The sequence below is a fragment of the Cebus imitator genome, unplaced genomic scaffold (genome assembly GCF_001604975.1).
Source record: "Cebus imitator isolate Cc_AM_T3 unplaced genomic scaffold, Cebus_imitator-1.0 Scaffold702, whole genome shotgun sequence".
Taxonomy (NCBI): Eukaryota; Metazoa; Chordata; class Mammalia; order Primates; family Cebidae; genus Cebus; species Cebus imitator.
Genome location: NW_016108017.1, coordinates 520,761 through 540,323, shown reverse-complemented (window position 1 = coordinate 540,323; position 19,563 = coordinate 520,761). Strand labels below are relative to the sequence as shown.

The 19,563-nt window shown below is 35.5% G+C and overlaps 1 protein-coding gene across 7 annotated transcripts in view; it reads right to left on the bottom strand.

Moving 5' to 3' along the window:
• The window catches only part of RASAL2 (RAS protein activator like 2), a 188,110-nt gene that overhangs the window by 92,416 nt on the left and 76,131 nt on the right, over positions 1 to 19,563 (bottom strand). For 4 of the 7 annotated variants that reach the window (XM_017518737.2, XM_017518738.2, XM_017518739.2 and 1 more), the window contains exon 1: positions 14,837 to 15,816. The exons of the other annotated variants lie outside the window; for them this stretch is intronic. In XM_017518737.2, coding sequence (XP_017374226.1) covers positions 14,837 to 14,942 — 106 coding nt within the window. In that variant the 5' untranslated portion in view covers positions 14,943 to 15,816. Of the gene's footprint in view, positions 1 to 14,836; positions 15,817 to 19,563 lie in introns of those variants that run through there. 7 annotated transcript variants of the gene reach the window in all.

The following is a 19,563-nucleotide window of genomic DNA, read 5'->3' as shown; positions in this document are numbered from 1 at the left end:
CATATCAAATTAGAAGATACTGGAGATTTAATATTATAATATAGCATGTTTTAATTTCTGAATAATTGACAGAGAAACCAAATTGGAAGAAAAATAAGTTTCATTAGCCAGAATAAAATTATCTAGTAAACCATTTCCTTAATTTGCAATGTTCTGGCTAAGGAAAAAAACCGAAATTCATTTCCTCACTTTCTTCCAAACAGCCAATTTTAGTTTTCAGGCATATAAACTCATTAAATGAATATGTTTCAATGCTTTTAACTATTTGATATTATATTGACTAAAATGAGTGACCACATTTCAAAATCTAATAAATATTATATTGTTATGTTTATCTTTTTACATTCTCTTTCTGTATCATGGGAAAAAAAATACAACACTGATGTGGCTTATAGAATGTATTACTAGGTCCAGAAAGAAGATATTAAATCATTCTTGAAATCCGAACAATTTCCACTAAAGAGGGGAAAGAAAGGAAATAAGGTAAGCTAAATCAACCAATGAAAGAAGTTTACGCTTTGTCACTCTCTCAATCCCCACAATAATACAACTCATCTGCTAGTATAAATAGGCCTTTGGAGTATCCCAGTTCTTTAGTTCTCAGAAGATTCATAACTACTTCAAAGGATACAGAAAAATAAATACCCCAAGTACCAATGTCCACTTAGAAGCAAGGTAGCAGCATTAGCAAAAGCAGAATGAGCAACCTGTTAGTCACAGGAAGGACTGCATATTAAACTTGTGCCTTTAACTTTAAATCTGTAAGAAGAAAAGAAAGCTGCTACTATGCTCTAAGAGCTACATTTCTGCTCTGTTTGAGGGAAAATCTACACTAGTTCCAGTAGACCAAAATTAGACAGCTGTATTCTCCACCCCCACTCATGCTACATACTATTGCATTATTTTCACCTGCTGTAAAATTAATGTTCTTTTCATAGTTACAATATTTAATTGCAGCCATTTTAAAATATGCTCCTGAGACAAGAGAGATACAATATTGTTTCAGTAGATAAAGGCCTGAAACTGCCTCATTCACTTTCTCATCTCTAAAAATAATATTTTTCATCTTCAGATTGAAAAGCAAAAAGAGTTATAAAAAGCCTGGTTAAGTTTTAAATTTATCTCTTCATTTCCTTTGCCATTGGATATGACCTGAGATGATGTGATGATTTACAATGATGAGAGATAACCTCCAACAGAGCTCCATATAGAATGATGTATTGAACAAAGAGAACATCTGGATGTTTTTCTTAGCAGCTCTACCAACGACATGTATGATTCTGTGTAAGCCATCTCACCTTTTCTGTCCTGACCTGGTCTTCACCATTTAATAAACTGGGTTATTCAGATCAAACAGAGATAAAGACAAGATTAATGAGTTTATATGCTTTAATACAAAATTAGCTTTCTGGAAGGAAGAATCCTTTTAAATTCAAAATAGAGTAGTAGTATTTCCTCAACATATACGTTTTCCTCTTTGTCAATGTGCTTTCTTTGGAAAGTGGCAAAGAGACTGAAAATTGGATAATTACAGGGGCAAATGTACTTTTGGTGGAGGATGTTCCTGTTCAACAAACAGAAGTCAACTTCTGCCTTAGAACCAAATAGTCTATACACTACCATTGGTTCATTTGTCAGGAAGTAAATGCCGGAAATTCCTATCATGTATTTGGGAAGACCCTAAGAAGTAAGTTAGAAGGTGACAAGTGTTTTGCGGCAAATAAAAAGAAGGGAGATGAAGAGGTATAGTAATTTTAAATAGGTAGTTGCATTGCAAAGGTGAGGTGTGAGTCAATGCTTAAGGAGGTAAGGAATTCAGCCCTGCAGGTTTATCAGGGAAGAAGACTACAGGTAAAGGGAAGCTAGTACAAAGCTTCTAAGGTAAAGTGCAGCAAAGAGGGCAGTGAGACTGGTGCCAGTGAGTGGAAACAAATAGTAGGAGACAAAGTCTGAGAGGAATTGGGGTAGAAGTGCTCAGATAATACTGGCCAATATAAGGGCACTGACAGAAGAAAATGTGTATCCTAAGGAAATGACATTATAATACTATTACATTTCAGATTTAAAGAGCCCCTTTCTTTCAAAAAGCTACTTTTGCACCAAAACTCATTAATCTTTCTTGTAAGGACTTTTTTCTTTTTTACTCTAAAATGAAAAACCACCTGGTCAGACATGCATCACCAAAAGATACAAATCATATTGAAAGTCCATAGATAAACACTTACTCGTATTTCTTAATTCTTTTCTCTCTCTCTCTCTCTCTTTTTTTTTTAAGATAGTTGCCCAGACTGGAGTGCAGTATTGTGATCTGGGTTCACTACAACCTCCACCTCTGGAGTTCGAGTGATCCTCCCACCTCAGCCTCCACTGGGACTATAAGTGTGTGCCACCATGCCCATTTCTAGAAAAGGGTTTCATCATCTTACCCAGGCTAGTCTCCACCCAGGCTATCAAAGTGTTTATCATATTAACTAAGGGACAGGTTCCAAAAGCCTCTGAAAATATCTTAAATGAGAAAGGTATCTGCTATACAATGTCATTACCGTACGGTCAATACCTGTACGTTTACTTTTTGTTCAATCTCATTTAACTGAAGTTCATATGCCACATAGTATTTGCATTTACTTAACTAATATATATAAACTTCTTATAATGTCTACCATTTTTTAGAATTAGTTACCACAGTGTAAAAATAATAAAAAACAGGTAAAGATAATAATTTTTAAATGATATACTATAAAAGCAATTTAAGCACCTCTTTATGAATAATTTGTCTAGGGAAAATATTTTTATTGTAATTTTAGCTTATATTGAGGTGTTTTTTCTTTTTTGGAGACACAGTCTCACTCTGTCTCCCAGGCTGGAGTGCAGTGGTGCAATCTCAGCTCATTGCAGCCTGTATCTCTGGGGCTCAAACGATCCTCCCACCTCAGCCTCCTGAGTAGCTGGAAGCACAGGTGTGCGCCACCACACCCAGCTAATTTTAGCTCATGTTGAGAATTTATGTGCTAAGTACTGGGTCTAGTATCTACCTTACTTAATCTTTGCTGTAGACCCTGAGATAGTAACAATTATTAGTCTCTATGATTAGGACGAAGGCAAAATTTAAAAGGAAATAAAGTAAGTCCAGAAAATTCAGCAGAAAAGGTAAATAAAATGTACAAAGATATTTATAGCTTTAATTTGGTGAACAATTATGTAAGAAACTAAAATAACATAGTAAAATTCTCAAGTTATAATAGACCAGAAAAATATTAGATGTCACAGATGCAGTTTCTTTGGCATATACAGGATGTCTAAGCACTTCACATTAATGGCAACCCAAACCAATTCCTAGTAATTTTTTGCACAGAATTACAAAACATGAATAAATGTAAGTACTCTGACAATTATAATTATTCACATACCCTATTAATATTTTTGATATTTGTGGGTAGGAAACAAGTTTCTAATGTTATTCTCATAAAGCGAATTCTTCAGTTTACTTCAAAAGCCTTTTTAAAAATCAAAATTTCAACAAAGCATGATAAAACACTGAATACAAACCAAACTGTCTTTGTGTACCCATTCAAGTCACTGAAATTTTGGCATATATAGTGTTGCTGTGAATGAGTCCACTTCACTATAATCTATTTTCACTTGCATTGTGTAAATAATGACAACATTAAATAGGATGCACTATGTCGGTGGCTCAAGTTATTAATGAATGAGATAAGCAAATACCTTCTCTCTCCATGCTGTGAATTCTGAATTAGGAAGAGTCTTCTTCCATGGGATGCACAGAAGACATTTAAGAAACCGAATAGGTAGGAGGAAATGGGTTTGTAGCTCTTTAGTTAAGAGGGGCTTTAATAACAAATGGCAAAGTGTGAAAGAAAAAAGGCTTTCATGAAAATGAGGTTTCACATCTTTTGCTGGAGGACTCCTAAAGGTAATGGGAACTTAAAAGACAGAGTTAGAAAAATATTATAAAGAAAAAGGGACAAGACCAAAGAGAAGAAAATCATATACTGCATTTATATGGCTGGTAACACTATAGCACCTGCCTGTTTTTATAAACTTCATCCACCATTTTCAGTAGGGTACTTTCTGCTGTATCCCATTTTTAATGCCTTAAAGCCTATGCACTGTCAACTACGAGCATTCAGCTGCTCTGAAATACAAATCCCCAGAGCCACTTTAATTCACCCAATTTGTATCACTCAGACAGCAGTACTTCACTCAAACAAGCAGTCCTTTCAAGTTTGCATGCCCCACACACTCCAATATGTACAAATTGGTGCTAAGTACATAAATGTGGTAAATTCTCATTAAGTAAAGCCATCCAGTCTCCCCTCTCTATTTCCTTGCTTCAGTAAATTTATTACTGTTATTTAAAAATATTTCTTCTTATTAACATAATAGAAAAACAATTTTTTTCCCTGGCCAAGGAATCTGAACAGCACTCACAAGTATTCCATTTCTTCAACTTAGGGCTTCACATGCTAATGTTGGATGAGATAGTAGAGAATACTTATAGTGCAAACAACACTGTCAACTGAAAAGGCCAAGAATATAGCTCAGGGATGTTTATGTGTTTTCGTAAGTTTCAGGTAGAAAACGTGTATCTAGTTCTTAGTGACAACAACTCGGCATTTTAATGATGATAAAAACATAACAATGACAAGTTCAACATCAAAGTGTCATGTTGGTGCAAAAGTCATTGTGGTTTTTGCAACTTAACAAGTGCAAAACCACAATTACTTTTGCACCAACCTATTATTATGCCTTATTATTTGCTATATGTTATATATGTATTATCACTTTAAGCCTCAAAACGATCCTTGGGAGGTGGAACTATCAACCTTATCTTCCACATTAACAAGATGTTCTATTACTCTGCCCATGTTTGCACAGCAGGTAAAAAGGGTGGGAGCAGTAGAACCCATGCAGTTTGGCTTTAGAGACTGCTTTTAATCACCAAGCATTCTATCCTGTTCTCCATGTGTTTTTCACAGTGGAATATACAGTTGTATAATCAACTGTGGAAGATAATCTCTTTTAATCTACAGATAGGGTCTAACACATTTATCTAAACTTTTTCTGTAACTGATTCAATAATGTATACTAATTATTAATATGCTTCATATATAACTTTTTCTACAACTGATTTAGTAATATATTCTCATTGTTAATATGCTTCATATATAATTGGGGGTACAATCGTAGATTTATTCATACCATCATTTTGGTATTCAGTGAACATTAAAAAAAATTAGTCTTTGATTATGCCAGAGCCTCTGTTTGGGTTTTATTTCCCAAATAAATATTAATAAAAAACATTAAAAAGAGAAAAGATACAAATATGTAAACCTGTAATACAAACATGAAAACTTAATCATTTACTTAGAACTAAATATGCACATGACACTGTACAAAAACAAAATCATTTACACTCAACATCACCCATTAGTAAAAGTAAAAAAGAAAGGTGCCTACGATGTTGATTTGACCCCTTTAGCCAACAAACACTGCTAAGTGTCCCTTCAAAATATCTGTTGGCTTCATTTTGCCTTGTTTATTTTCACTACCATCCGTCATCCTAATCTAGGGCTTTTCATCTTCTCATGCAGATCATGGCAGGAACCTTCTAACTACTCTTACTGACTCCAGTCTCTCCCTGCTTAAAGCTTTCCTACTCGTCATTATCAGATGGATCTCCCTAAAACATTACTTTCTAGATGAAATTTCCTTCCTAGAGATCTTCAGAAAGTCAGGCATTAGAGAAAAAATCATCTGGCTCTACTTTGCATATTTAGTCCTTTCTGCCAACAATTTTCAACAATTTGCATCAGTGAGATGATCTCTAATCTCAAACTGGCCACATTCATTCTCCCATGTCTGCCTTTGCTAATGGTTTTCACCTATGTATCTGCCAACTCTTAGATGACCTTCAATATCAACTTCAATTCATCTACTTCCATAAAACCATACCTAATTATGTACTCACATTTCTTTGATTTCAAATTAATAAATTTATGTAAGTTCATATTATTTGATTATATATTTTCCAGTTTTGGGTACCAAACTAAACTATATTCCTGACTAATACTGATACTAGTGTTTTATAACGGAGGTCTTATGTTGCTGCAAGATTGGAATCATCTTGTGATTGTGTCTAAATTTTAAGACAAAACAGATGTTAACAGGTAGAATTCTCTCAGTTTCAAGTATTTCTCTCACAATGTTTTTCCAATTTTAGTATATGTGCTGCTGAGGCAAGCACCACAATGTTTTTATAAATCATTTGCACCCATTTTTGCTTGTCTGCAGGGTACAGACAATTTTCTGATTACTTTTAATTCACATATGCAATTAAACTCTGCCATCTGGTTGAGTTTAAGACCACTCTCCTTTGAATATATTATGTATATTAAATTGATATTTTTTCTTTTAATTTTTTTTCTTTTTCTTTTGATTTTTCTATTAGTGACATGGCTATCACAGAAAAATTGAGATTCTGATAAAAAGAAGTTTTGAGGTTTTTCCTTCTATGCATCATTCTACTTAAAAAGGTCACAGGCCAGGCACAGTGGCTCATGCCTGTAATCCTAGCACTCTGGGAGGCCGAGGTGGGTGGATCACCTGAGGTCAGGAGTTTGAGACCAGCCTGTCCAACACAGTGAAACCCCATCTCTACTAAAAATACAAAAATTGGCTGGGCATGGTGGCACATGCCTGTAATCCCAACTACTTGGGAGGCTGAGACAGGAGAATTGCTTTAACCTGGGAGGCAGAGGTTGCAGTAAGCCAAGAGCCAAGATCACGTCACTGCACTCCAGCCTAGGCATCAGAGCAAGACTCTGTCTCAAAAAAAAAAAAAAAAAAAAAAAAACTGAAAAAGAAAAAAAAAAGTCACAAATTGGCTAGGCATGGTGACTCACACCTATAATCTCAGCACTTTGGCAAGCTGAGGTGGGGGCATCACTTGAGTTCAGGAATTTGAGACCAGCCTGGGCAACATGGTGAGAAACCCTATCTCTACAATAAATACAAACATTAGCTGGGCGCGGTGGCCTGCACCTGCACCTGTAGTCCCAGCTACTGCCGGCAGGGAACGCTGAGGTTTGGGGGCAGGGCGCTTAGGTGGAAGGGGCAGGGCTTGAATGACAGTGAAACCTTGTCTGAAAAAAAAAGTAACAAATTTCCAAATTTTATTTCGAAGCACACTTAAACATAATTACATTTAAGTCTTGATATCTTACTCATTTTCGTTTTCTTTAGATATCTGTTCAGCTTAATTGCCTTTAGTTTTTAAATTATACATCCCCATAAGGAAAATTTTTGCAAGAACATCTTCTGTTCTAAGGAAATCCCCTAAACAAAGGATGTAAGACTTTAAAATTCTAAAGGAACCATGTCTGCCTGTGAGACTAAATACAGAGCCAATAGCCATACTTAGGTATTTTTTTGCTTTTAAATTTAGATACCAGAATGCTAATTTATTCACTTGCTATGAAAAACTGAATTATCACTGATTGAAAATATTAACCCAAGTATGCTTTGACATTATTTTTCTGAAGTCAAGCTGTATGAGAAATTAAAACATAATCAGTGGCAGATTTTAAACCACTGATTCCATTTTTCTTTTTCTTTTTTTTTTTTTTTTNGGAACTAGGTCTGAACACAAGCAATGTGACTAGCGCCTGCTCTTAATTTTACTGCTAGAATATTAGCCATAATAATTGTTTTTTTTTTTGAGACAGGGTCTTGCTCTGTCACTCCAGCTGGAGAGTGCAGTGGCAGGATGACAGCTCATTGCCTCAGACTCCTGGTCTCAAGTGATCCTCCCAACTCAGCCTCCCAAGTAGCTGGGACTACAGGTATGCTCCACTGTGTCTAGCCTCTTATTTCTGTAATGGTTACAGATCACAGGCCTAATTACATTTTTTATCGCTTCTACAGTTTTAATAAGTTACATTTTTCTTACAATGTCCACTTGTCTAAATTTCCAAATACATAATCAAAAAGTTTTTTGTAATAGCCTATTTTTCAGTTATCTAATTTTCTATAGTTACACCCTTTTTCATTTCTAACATTGTTTATACTTTCTCTTCTTAGCAAATCTTGTCAGTTTCATCTATTTTCATTAGACTTTTTAAAGGAACAACTCTTGGTGCTATTGATTCTGTTTATGTCTATTTTCCATTTAATTATCTACTCTTGTTTTCATTATTTTTTTCCCTAAACTTTCTTCACATTTATTATTTTTCTAACTTGTGGAGTTAAATGCTTAGCTCATTAATTTGCAGCTTTTACCTTTCTCAATGTAAAAGACTATAGAATTATTTTAGTAATATTCCACAAGAATATTGTGGAATATGTACTATTTTCAGTATTGCTCGGTATTTTATAATTTCCATTATGTTTTCTTTTTTGACTAACAAGTTATTTGCAAGTAACTATAAAAGATTCCAAAATTAAAGATTTTTAAAGTAAATTTTTGTTACCAACTTCTAACTTAGTTCAACTGTTATTAGATAATGGAATCTGTATAACTTTGAAATTTGTTGAGATTTGTTTTATGACCTAGTCTCTTGCCAGGTTTTATAAAGATTCCATATGTGCTTGAGAAGACTAATAGTTGTGTATGTCAAGCTTACTGTGTTTTTGAATATCCTCTATATCCTTACTAATTTTTATAAATAGGACTGTAGAATTATCCATTTCTTTTTATATATCTGCCCATTTTTTTTTTTTTGGCATATAAGTTTTGAGGTTTTATTATTGGGTACATGTAAGATTGTTAGGTCTTCTTAATGATTTTTATATTTTATCATTATTTAGGGACCTCCTTTATTCCAGTAACTTATGTCTTCCTAGTGATTTTTATATTTTATCATTATTTAGGGACCTCGTTTATTCCAGTAACTTATGTCTTCCTAGTGATTTTTATATTTTATCATTATTTAGGGACCTCCTTTATTCCAGTAACATTTTTGACAGTCTCGTTCTATTTCACTGGCTATACCAGCTTTCTTTTCCCAAGTCTTTACTTTTAACTATCGTAGGCCCCTGTGTTTTAGATTTCTCTCTCATTAACAGCATTAAAAATATCCAGCCTGAAAATATTTATCTTTTAACATTTTCATATAAATTTTTGATATAATTGGATTTTATTTTTACCATCTTACTGTATTTTCTATTTATTTTTTCCCACTTTTTCTGATTTTCTTTTTTTAAATCAGGTTAACCAGGTTAAAAAAATTCCATTTTCTTCTCTATTGCTTTTGAAAATACATACTCTATTTCTATTCTTTTAGTAGTTGTCTTTAATATTTTAACACATATACTTAAAGCCTAAAGTTAATCACGATTTCTATCCTTCTCTTGAATAATTCAACACTCTTAAAATATTTCAATTCTAATTACCCACTTCCTATCTCTGACATATTAATGTTGTCCACTATTTCAGTTCTTCCTTATCAGGACTGTGATTATGAATTCTCAGGGTGTTTTTCCCCGCTTACGTCACCTACCAGTTGAGGTTAAGATAAATAAGATTTGTCTATTTTTGTCAGTGAGAAGATTTTTTTTCTAAATTTCACTTTCACTGAAGGTGTAACTCATTCAGAAGCTCAGTCCTACGGGGAAGAATGAGATAGGCCTTTCAGTTCTAATTCCTCACTTTGTTTAGACCCTTGGCCCATCTCTTATATTACAGCCATTTAAACTTAACTCTCTGGAATTCTAAAATTGGTAAAATGCCCCCAGGAGAGTTTACTATCTAGATTTTGAGTTTGTTTGTTTTTTTTTTTCCTCTTCCTGGGGATTTCCTTTCCTTCCTGAGAGTTCAGTCATTTAGTTAAAGGTATTTGTTACATTAATGTGACATTTCTAATTGTCTCTATATTATTTTTGTGGGTATCTAGTCTTAAATGTTACCAGAAATTAGAGTTTCAGTTTTTGAATATGTTTCTCCCTTGATGTTAGGTATAATTTTGGGAATCAAATAATAGTTGCCAATGCCAAATAATTAACTATAGTCGACAGTCATTTAGAAACTTAAAATGTTTAGGATTTGTCAAAATTATATTCTTCTTTCATTGAACTATATTATCATATAAATCACTTGACTTAATGAAGTGAATGAAATAATTTAAATTCCATTTAGAAAAGGCAAAGTGGAAAAAAGCGTACATTGAGTATTTTCCTTTTTATTCTAGAATTTGGAAAACCCAATCATAATCTACTGAAAAATAACTTCAAATGCTATCAAAGTACCTGAAATGGTAATTGTAGATATGGGACTGGAAAATAGCAGTAGAATAAGAGCGGAAGAAAAGGTGGATCTTCCAGAATAATTTCAATAATTTAAAAAAAGGGCTGAGTCTCAAATTTTTGGGTGTCTGGATAGCATTCATTCATTCAAAAAGTATCTATTACGCACCTATTCAGTGCTATTCTGGAAGATGCCAAAATATTAAGAGAAAATCCTTAACTGGCAGTAGCAGGGAAGTATTAGACGGGCACACAAATAACATAAATGGGTACACACATAGCTAACTATGCAAGACTGGGCGTGATAAATGGCATAAGATTAATACAGTAGCTGTTATCTCTCCATCTTCCCTATATTCCATTGCTAAATCTCGGCATGCATATTTGGTTCCTGTATGAGTTTCTCCTTTCTCCCTTCAAAATGTTAATCCTAATGCTTTTAATTCTACCCTCACCTATAAAATATTTTGTTTTCTTAGTCTTTTTGTAAGTTCAAGATCTTGCTCTCTCCTCCACTTAAAAATATGTACAAGTCTCCTCAATTTAGTCACTAAAAGGGTACATGTTTCTGTCAGTCACAAATTTATTCAGGCAAAAGGCTTAACCTGTGGTTTCCACCATTTCATCTCCTACCCTTATTCTCAACATTATAAAAGCTGACTTCTCCCTCGTCAACTTTACTCAAATAGTATTAACACTTTCATAGGTTATCAACAGTCGCCTACACTGTCAAACCTAGTGTTTTCTTCTTACTTCTCTTTGGCTTTTGTAGCCACTGATACTACTGGCCACATTGATAACATTTTCTACCTTAACACCTGTGACACCATACCATCCTGGCTTTCCTCCTACATTTATGTTCATTCACTCTGTGTCTCCTCTTTCTCCCCACCCACCCCCAAATGTTGATATTCTTCAAGTTTCAGCTGCTGCCCTCTCTTTTTCTTGACAAGCTTTCAATAGTAGATGACCTACAGATGCTTAGATTATCAACTTTCTTCTTTAGATGAACAGCTCCCACCTGTGACTTCGTTTCCAATTACCAGACCTGTTTTTCTGTCTGGATGTGGATTAGTCTTCTAAAACTCAAAATATGTAAACAGAACTCACCATCTTCCTCAAAAATTGGGCTCCCTTTCTCAACTTATTTCTGTTACTAGTACCACCATTCTTCCAAGTCCAAAAATTATCTTTGATTCATTTTGTTCCCCATCCCCTAATCTGTCACCAATTCTGCTGATAGATCCTTTGTAATCTCTCTATTTTAATCTGTTATTCATCTGAGCTACACAAACATTCATCCACACATGGAGTATTCCAGGTGCTGAAAAGGGGATTAAGCCTTTCTTGTGGAGGCATTCACAGTTTAGTTCTAATAAACAAACCAACAATTATAATACACAGGGATAAAAAAGTAGACGCACTGATTTCATACCTGGACTACTGCAATAGCTTTCAAACTGATTTAACTGCTTCTAGTCTCTTTGGCGTCACTTTCAGATGTCTTTCTAAAAAACTATTTGATCATATCTTCTTGCTCAAGGATATTTCATTCTTCTCTATGGCTTTCAGGATAAAATTGTCACTCATTATCCTGTCATAAAAGGTCCTACACAGTCAGCTTCCAAATACCCTTCAAATATTATCTCTCGTTACTTCTTTACATGAACTCTGCATTCTTTTCAAGACAGTTTGCTCATGGATGTGAAAATATTTAATATTCCTGTGACACTGCTGTCATACAGAAAACCCCACCATTTCCATAAAAATCTTTTAGGATTCAGACTAAATCCTATCTCTGTAAGGTAATCTTCAATGTTTTTAAATCAAAAGTGATGTCCCTTCTTCAAACTCCTAAAGCAATTTTTACCTGGATAATTTCACAATTAGAAACTGCCTTATTTTTGTTTTCTTCGTTGTTGTCTGAATTACCATTTAATTTTTCTTATTTAATTTGTGCATCGTTCATGTTTTCTCCCCAGCCAAACTCTATACCTCTCACAAGCATCTTTATCTTTTGTACTTGTCTGCATCCAGCCACAGCACCTAGCAGCGTCTAGAACACTGTCTTTTTTTATAAGAAAGTTTTGAAACAACGGCAGAGTTTTAAAAACCTGAATTTAGAAAGCTGAGCTTGAACACTGCTGACAGAAGAAACGTGGTAGGAAAGGGCAGTACTTGTTCCAGGGACAGGCAGTAAATCAATTTGGTTGGAATGGAGGCGTGGGGGTTTTCTCCTCTAAAATGAATAATAGAATGTCAGGTGTGAACGGACAAATTAAGTTCCATAGTAAGGTGTTTTAAATTTATCTGATAGGTGATGAAGAAACCATGGAAGGTTTTTGAACAGATTAGTAACAATGCACAGTTGTATGAAGTTTCATCAAACCAGGAGTGAGCTGGGTTAATGGGAAGGCCTGAACATCAGTTAAGTGTTACTGTACAGAAGTTAAGTAGCAGATCCCAACCAGCACAAAGTACTTTTCTTGCATCTCCCCTTCTAGAGGGAAATCTGCCTTAAAATTCCTTAGGCAAAGAAAGCATAATTTGATAGGTACCAAGAGACATAGCATCTCTTGGTTCTACTCATCCTACATTCACCACAAAGCAGATTTAGTTTTCTTGTCTTTCTCTTGACATCTTCATTGGGAAAAGCATGTTGTCATTAATGGAAATTACATTAGAGATAACTATCACAAGCTATATCTCAGATAGTTTTCTTCCTCATTTCTGTGGAGGAGATTAGTAAAATTTCTGTTTATCCACAGATAGAATTGTTTGCTACCTATGGTCAGGAGAGAGGTTCAATCCTAAAAATAAGATTTGCTGACTTTCAGAGCTTAGCACTGCCACAGCAGAGCATGGGATACATTACTGTCTATTCACTCAGCAACTAAACTTATTATAGCCCTTGAGCAGAATCAGGACTCTGACTTACCTATGTTTTTATCTATAATCTAAAGGTTCCATTAGGTGAATAATTGGGAATTGACTGCCCAGAAGTCAACGTCATAATTTATGGAAATTTGCATTTTTTCTTCTAAGCAAGTTCTAACATTCTTTGTCTTTATTATCTCCATTTATCCATCTGTGGATAAACAGGAATTTGCTAATTCCCCTAATCAGAGGATGGGGCAGGGATGGGTGGGGACACTACTGTAGCACTTTTTATTTACTCATCTTTATTAATCAAATTCATTTCAGGGACAGTGGGATAATGCCCTTCCCACAAAAAACTGAGAGATAAAAACATTAATCTTGAGGATAGATAATTAGAATTCATAAAGGAATGCCAGAGCACAGAAAATATGTTTAATGATAACTCTACCTTCCTTTTCCATAATGCAGTAGGGTCTAAGTGGTTGGTTTTACTTGGGATATTTGTATTTGTTTTCTTCACTGATGTTTCTCTGTGTGTATGTATGCATGTGTCAGGGGAGGGGAATGGGAAGCAACTAGAATGAGATAGGCTTCAGAGAAATGAAGGCTTAACACATATTTCTTAAAATCATCCAAATGCCCAAGAAAAATAAGGCCATGGCAAACAAATTAAGAGTCGGGTTAATACCTAAACATAAGTACCTAGGAAGACCTGATTACAGTGACTCTTTACATCGAAACTGCAAGAAAACAAAAACAAAAACAAAAACAACAAAAAAACCCAAACAGAATTGAAAAATAAACTTAGGCTAACTATAAGAAAGATTTCAAACAATAGAAGAGATATCTTTTGGACTGGCAGAAGACTATCCATAGGTCATATAGAATATTCATGAGGAATAAATTAGAAAATTAGAACATCAACTGAATTTTGTCCATTTATAATAAAGGCATACTTATATCTAGGAAAAAGGATATAAATTATAGAAAAGATAAATTTGGAGGCTATAACTAATCTAACAGAAGTATTCACAAATAGGTTTTTAAATTAGTATCAACCTCTTCTATCACATTTAAGGTATGATTGGATTTACAATCTAACTTTCCTAAGAATTTATTGTATCAATAACCTCATGATAAACAATTGCTTTACTTAAAAATTTATTAGAAAGCATTCATAAATGCAAAGTTAAAATAATGGGAGGTCCATGTGTCCTATTTTATACAATCAGTAGAAATCATGTATGAATATTACAAATATTTCACACCTTGCATGAAAGCTACTTCTCAATTTGTACTTTGGCTTTTCATGCACACAAAGCCTACTCCCACTCTTACACAGCATGCTTCACCACTGTATTGAGAGTAAGGTAAAAGAATAATATTATTTTGGTTGGCAGAAGTTGTCTAAATACCACGAACAGCTGGCCAGATGACATGGTAAGCCCTGAATGGAGCTAGCACTCTTTGTTAAGGCAAAGCAATCTCTCTCTTATTTCTCATAGCTAGTGTTGGTGGCACTATTTCTATAGACATAAACAAAATTTGAAAAGCAAATGACTTAAACATATTCCCTTAATTCCTTTGCTCCTTTTAAAAATACAAAAGTGGATTTAGAGAATTTGGGGTCCTATTCCCAAAAGTAAGAAAAGTTCGGAGAATAAAGGGTTAAAAGAACAAGCAAGCCCTACCGTACCCAGAAATGACAGAAGGCTCTTCTCTTCTTCGGTGCTACTATCCAACCACTCCGCCACATCACCGGGGGAAAGGAGACTCATTCTCCAGCCAGAAAACTTTTCCATACAGAGCACAATTACTGAATGATGAAGTGAGAAAAAAAGGATACAGAGTCTAAATTCTTGGGGGTCCAACACTTAAATTGCTGGCTAGGCAGTAATGATGAAAGAGAAAATGTGATCCTCCCTCCACTCTGAATTCTGTCTCTGTGACATCAATCTAATACAACCAGGGGGAGGGGGAAAGAAATAGGGTTAAAAGAAGGTGGTAGAAGAGAGGAAAAGGGAGATTTGTCCTTCTGTCTCTTGGTGTTATGCTTTAGTCTGAAAGAGAAAGCCAGGATAACACTGGATAATGAAGTGTGTTTAATGACAGGAAAAAGCATAGGAAAAATATAGAATAAAGACACTCAAAGAAAAAGAAACAGGTTCCTACACTGGAAGCAGCTTAGATAACCAGACAGCACAATAGCTAATCAGTTAAGTAAAGCATATCAAACAAAAACAAAGACAAAAGAACAAATTCAGCATTTTGTTTTGTTTTGAGGAGAAAGGTTTTCAAATATCCTTTCAGTCCTCTGCAAGAACTGCAGCCCCCAACCCTTCCTGCTTTAGCTATTTCAACAGCCTCCTTTACGAAGATTTCCTGCAAGAAAAGGCAGGTTGATAAATCTGTGAATAGGAAGCTCTCATCCCTCCTTTCTTCTCCTCCTCCTCCATTCCTCCCCCCACCTCGCATGGCGACTGCACAGATCGACAATAATGGAATCTGTAACTGACTGCCAACAGCAGCATTAAGGATATTACAAGTCCACTTCATAAGAATTCGAGCTGGTGGTCGGAACTTGGGGCAATTCTGGGCTTCTAGTCAATAGCTGTCTTTCTTTGCGAGGAAAAAAAGGAAGCGTGTGTGTGTGTGTGTGTGTGTGTGTGTGTGTGTGTGTGAAGAAAGAAGGCTGAAATCTGAAAGAAGTAAGACAAGTAAGCTTGTTGGGCTGAAGGTACAGAGATCAACATAGAGAATGAATGTTCTGCAACTCCCGTCATACACTGTCATTGTGAAGGAGTCAGATCCAGATAAATTTTTTACATCACTTACATTACATATTTACATGGTTTGACTTAAGATTACTTCACAGGTTTACACCTTACTAACAGGCAGAGAAAAATCAAGCAGAAGAGGTATGTTCACAGATCCATAAATCATTAATATCCTTGTTCTCTGGAGATTGATTAGGCTTGTTGCTAGGAGAAAACAATACTCTTAATAAAAGATAGAGCTTTTTTTCTCCTGCATTAGCAAAACGTTAGCTCTTTTCCTAAGAAACTGGTCTTTGCTTCTGTTCTTGTAGTCTGCTTTTAGTGACAGATTCTCATTGCTTAAGAGTTACTACCTCCTTAACATATCCTGAATCTATAACCTTCTCTCCATGTTTACTTCAGTCTTTATTATTTTTAATCTACACTTGAGTTCATTCTGACTGTAGGTTCCATGAGGACATGGACCTTGTTTTAGATTAATCTTTATAATCCTAATGGCGAGAACAAGTGCTTGGCATTTAGATGGAGCTCATCAAATATTTTTTTTTTTTTTGAGACAGAGTTTCGCTCTTGTTACCCAGGCTGGAGTGCAATGGCGCGATCTCGGCTCACCGCAACCTCCGCCTCCCGGGTTCAGGCAATTCTCCTGCCTCAGCCTCCTGAGTAGCTGGGATTACAGGCACGCGCCACCATCCCCAGCTAATTTTTTGTAGTTTTAGTAGAGACGGGGTTTCACCATGTTGACCAGGATGGTCTCGATCTCTTGACCTCGTGGTCCACCCGCCTCGGCCTCCCACAGTGCTGGGATTACAGGCTTGAGCCACCGCGCCCGGCCTGAGCTCATCAAATATTAACTGAAGTTTTAGATGGCTGCTCTAGAAGTTTTTTTTTTTTTTTTTTTGAGACGGAGTTTCGCTCTTGTTACCCAGGCTGGAGTGCAATGGCGCGATCTCAGCTCACCGCAGCCTCTGCCTCCTGGGTTCAGGCAATTCTCCTGCCTCAGCCTCCTGAGTAGCTGGGACTACAGGCACGCGCCACCATGCCCAGCTAATTTTTTGTAGTTTTAGTAGAGACGGGGTTTCACCATGTTGACCAGGATGGTCTCGATCTCTTGACCTCGTGATCCACCCGCCTCCGCCTCCCAAAGTGCTAGGATTACAGGCGTGAGCCACTGCGCCCGGCCTGCTGTAGAAGTTTTAACAGGTCCAATACTGGCAGGAGATGCCAGGCTAAATATTTTAGGACCTCATTTAAAAATTAACCATTTTGACAATTAAAAGAAGTTAACAGTAACAGTACCACACACTTGAGAAAATAAAAATTAATCAAAAAGGTATTATGAATTCATATGTTTAAATGAGTTTCTATTACTCACAATAACTATAAAAAATTGAAAAGTAGTATAGAAAATCAGTGTAAAAGACATTTTATTGAAATCCACAGGCTATGCATGCTTAATATCTAAGCATAGACTGATAATTCCTTTGTAATGACTTCATGACACATCAGTATCTCTGGAACTCTGGGATTGGAAATCAGTAGCCTACAGGATTACATTCAAACTTCCTGATGTGACAATGCTTCCGCTTTTTTCTCATCAGGGACCCCCAGCCTCCTCTAGGCTCAGCCATTCTGTATTATTTACCTCACTTCCATGCCTTTATATGTTCCACTGCAAGTGGCAGGAAAAAAGTCATTTGTTCATTTGTCTAGAACAACTAGACAACTGTTTTGTTTTGTTCAGCTGTCTAAAATATTCTCTGAGACACAGTAGAAGCTCAAAGATTTTTGTTGAATATCTTTGGTACCTCTTGTGTGGTATCACTCTACCATATACATCTGACAATATTGAACTGTTCTATTGACACTCAGCTCAAATGTCACCTTTCCAGGTCTTCCCTCATATCTTAAGGTAGAATTAATGGCTCTCATCTCTGCATTTTCATTGCTATTACTATTATTTTATTGAAATTACTTGTTTACATAATGTTTTTTCACAAAAACAAAATTTTCATTCTACCAAGTTTTAACAAATTTTAACACTTAGCATATAGATTTATAACTGTTTACTGAATTATTATAATTCCATGTATTGCAGATATTTTAATACTAAAGAACCTCACATATTCCTGATTTAAGGATTCATATCATTGATCTTCACATTTAACAATCAAAATACTTTTGTTAAGGAAAAATTAAATCTTATTTATTTTAACAAAGAAAACACTATATAGTTAGAAAGGTTATCAACATAATCCAGCCCTGCAAATTTGTCCTCTATATATTAAGAGTTGAAAATAAGGCACCCAGGCCAGCTGCTGTGGCCCATGCCTGTAATCCCAGAACTCTGGGGGACTGAGGCAGGCAGATCACTTGAGGTCAGGAATTCAAGATGAGCCTGGCCAACATGGTGAAACACTGCTTCTACTAAAAATACAAAAAAAACTAGCCAGGCGTGATGGCACACGCCTGTAATCCAGCTACTTGGGAGACTGAGGCAGGAGAATCACTTGAACCCGGGAGGCTAATTTTTGTATTTTTTGTAGAGGTGGGGTTTCACCGGGTGTGGTGACACATGCCTATAGTCTCAGCCACTTGGGAGTCTGAGGCAGGAGGATTGCTTGAGCCCAGGAGTTTGAGGCTGCAGTGAGCTATGACTGTGCCACTGGGCTGAAGCCTGGGTGACAGAGTGGGGTCCTGTTTCTATGGGGGAAAAAAAGAAAAAATGCTTGACTATAATGTTCTACATAAAAAACAAAATCCCATGCATTTTGGAAGTTTATTATGGTGCCTTATGTGTATTAAGTACTTACTATTTATTCATTATTTACTCAAAAATATAGAAAGTATCTGGAGAATGCTTGGTGACTGACAGAGTTCCCATTTGAGAGCATTTGCATTTCTTGTGTATATGCATGTGTCTGTACATATGTGTATATATGCATGTGCTATTTTCTGGGCTGCAATTTACTGTTTACTAGGCACTTCACTAAGTGCTTTATACATGTTATCTCAGTTAAAATCCTTCATCAACAACCACGTGAGATAAGTATTCTATTCATTTTCCAGATGAGACACCGTAAATCATAGAACTCAACCTGTCCAACAGGAAATGAAATTTAAACTTCTGAAGGTTTGCTCATGGTTCTCTACTATACTATTCCATATTCCACAAAGACCAATTTAGGCAGGGGTCAGTAAACGCACTTTTTCTGTGGAGAGCCAGATGGTAAATATTTTGAGTTTTGTGGGTCATATAATCTGTTGCAACTACTTTAACTCTGCTGTTATAGCACAAAAGCAACCAAAGAAAATACGCAGACTAATGGGCATGGCTGTGTTTCAATACAAATTTATTTACAAAGACCGTGGCCATACTTAAATGCTTTAGGTCAGCACTATCCATTCAGGCAACATATTTTCAGTACTTAATGTATGCCTGGATATCTACCAAGTCCTAATCATTGAAAAGTAAAATAATTATTATCTGCCTGGGCCAAAACATTTTTTATTTTCATTTTAATAACTGAATAATTGTCTTTACTATTTTAATTTCGAGACACAAACTATTGCTTTCCTTCTCCTTTAGTTTCATGGTCCCACGAGGTATTTAATTTTTTTTTTTTTTTTTTTTTTTTTTTTTTTT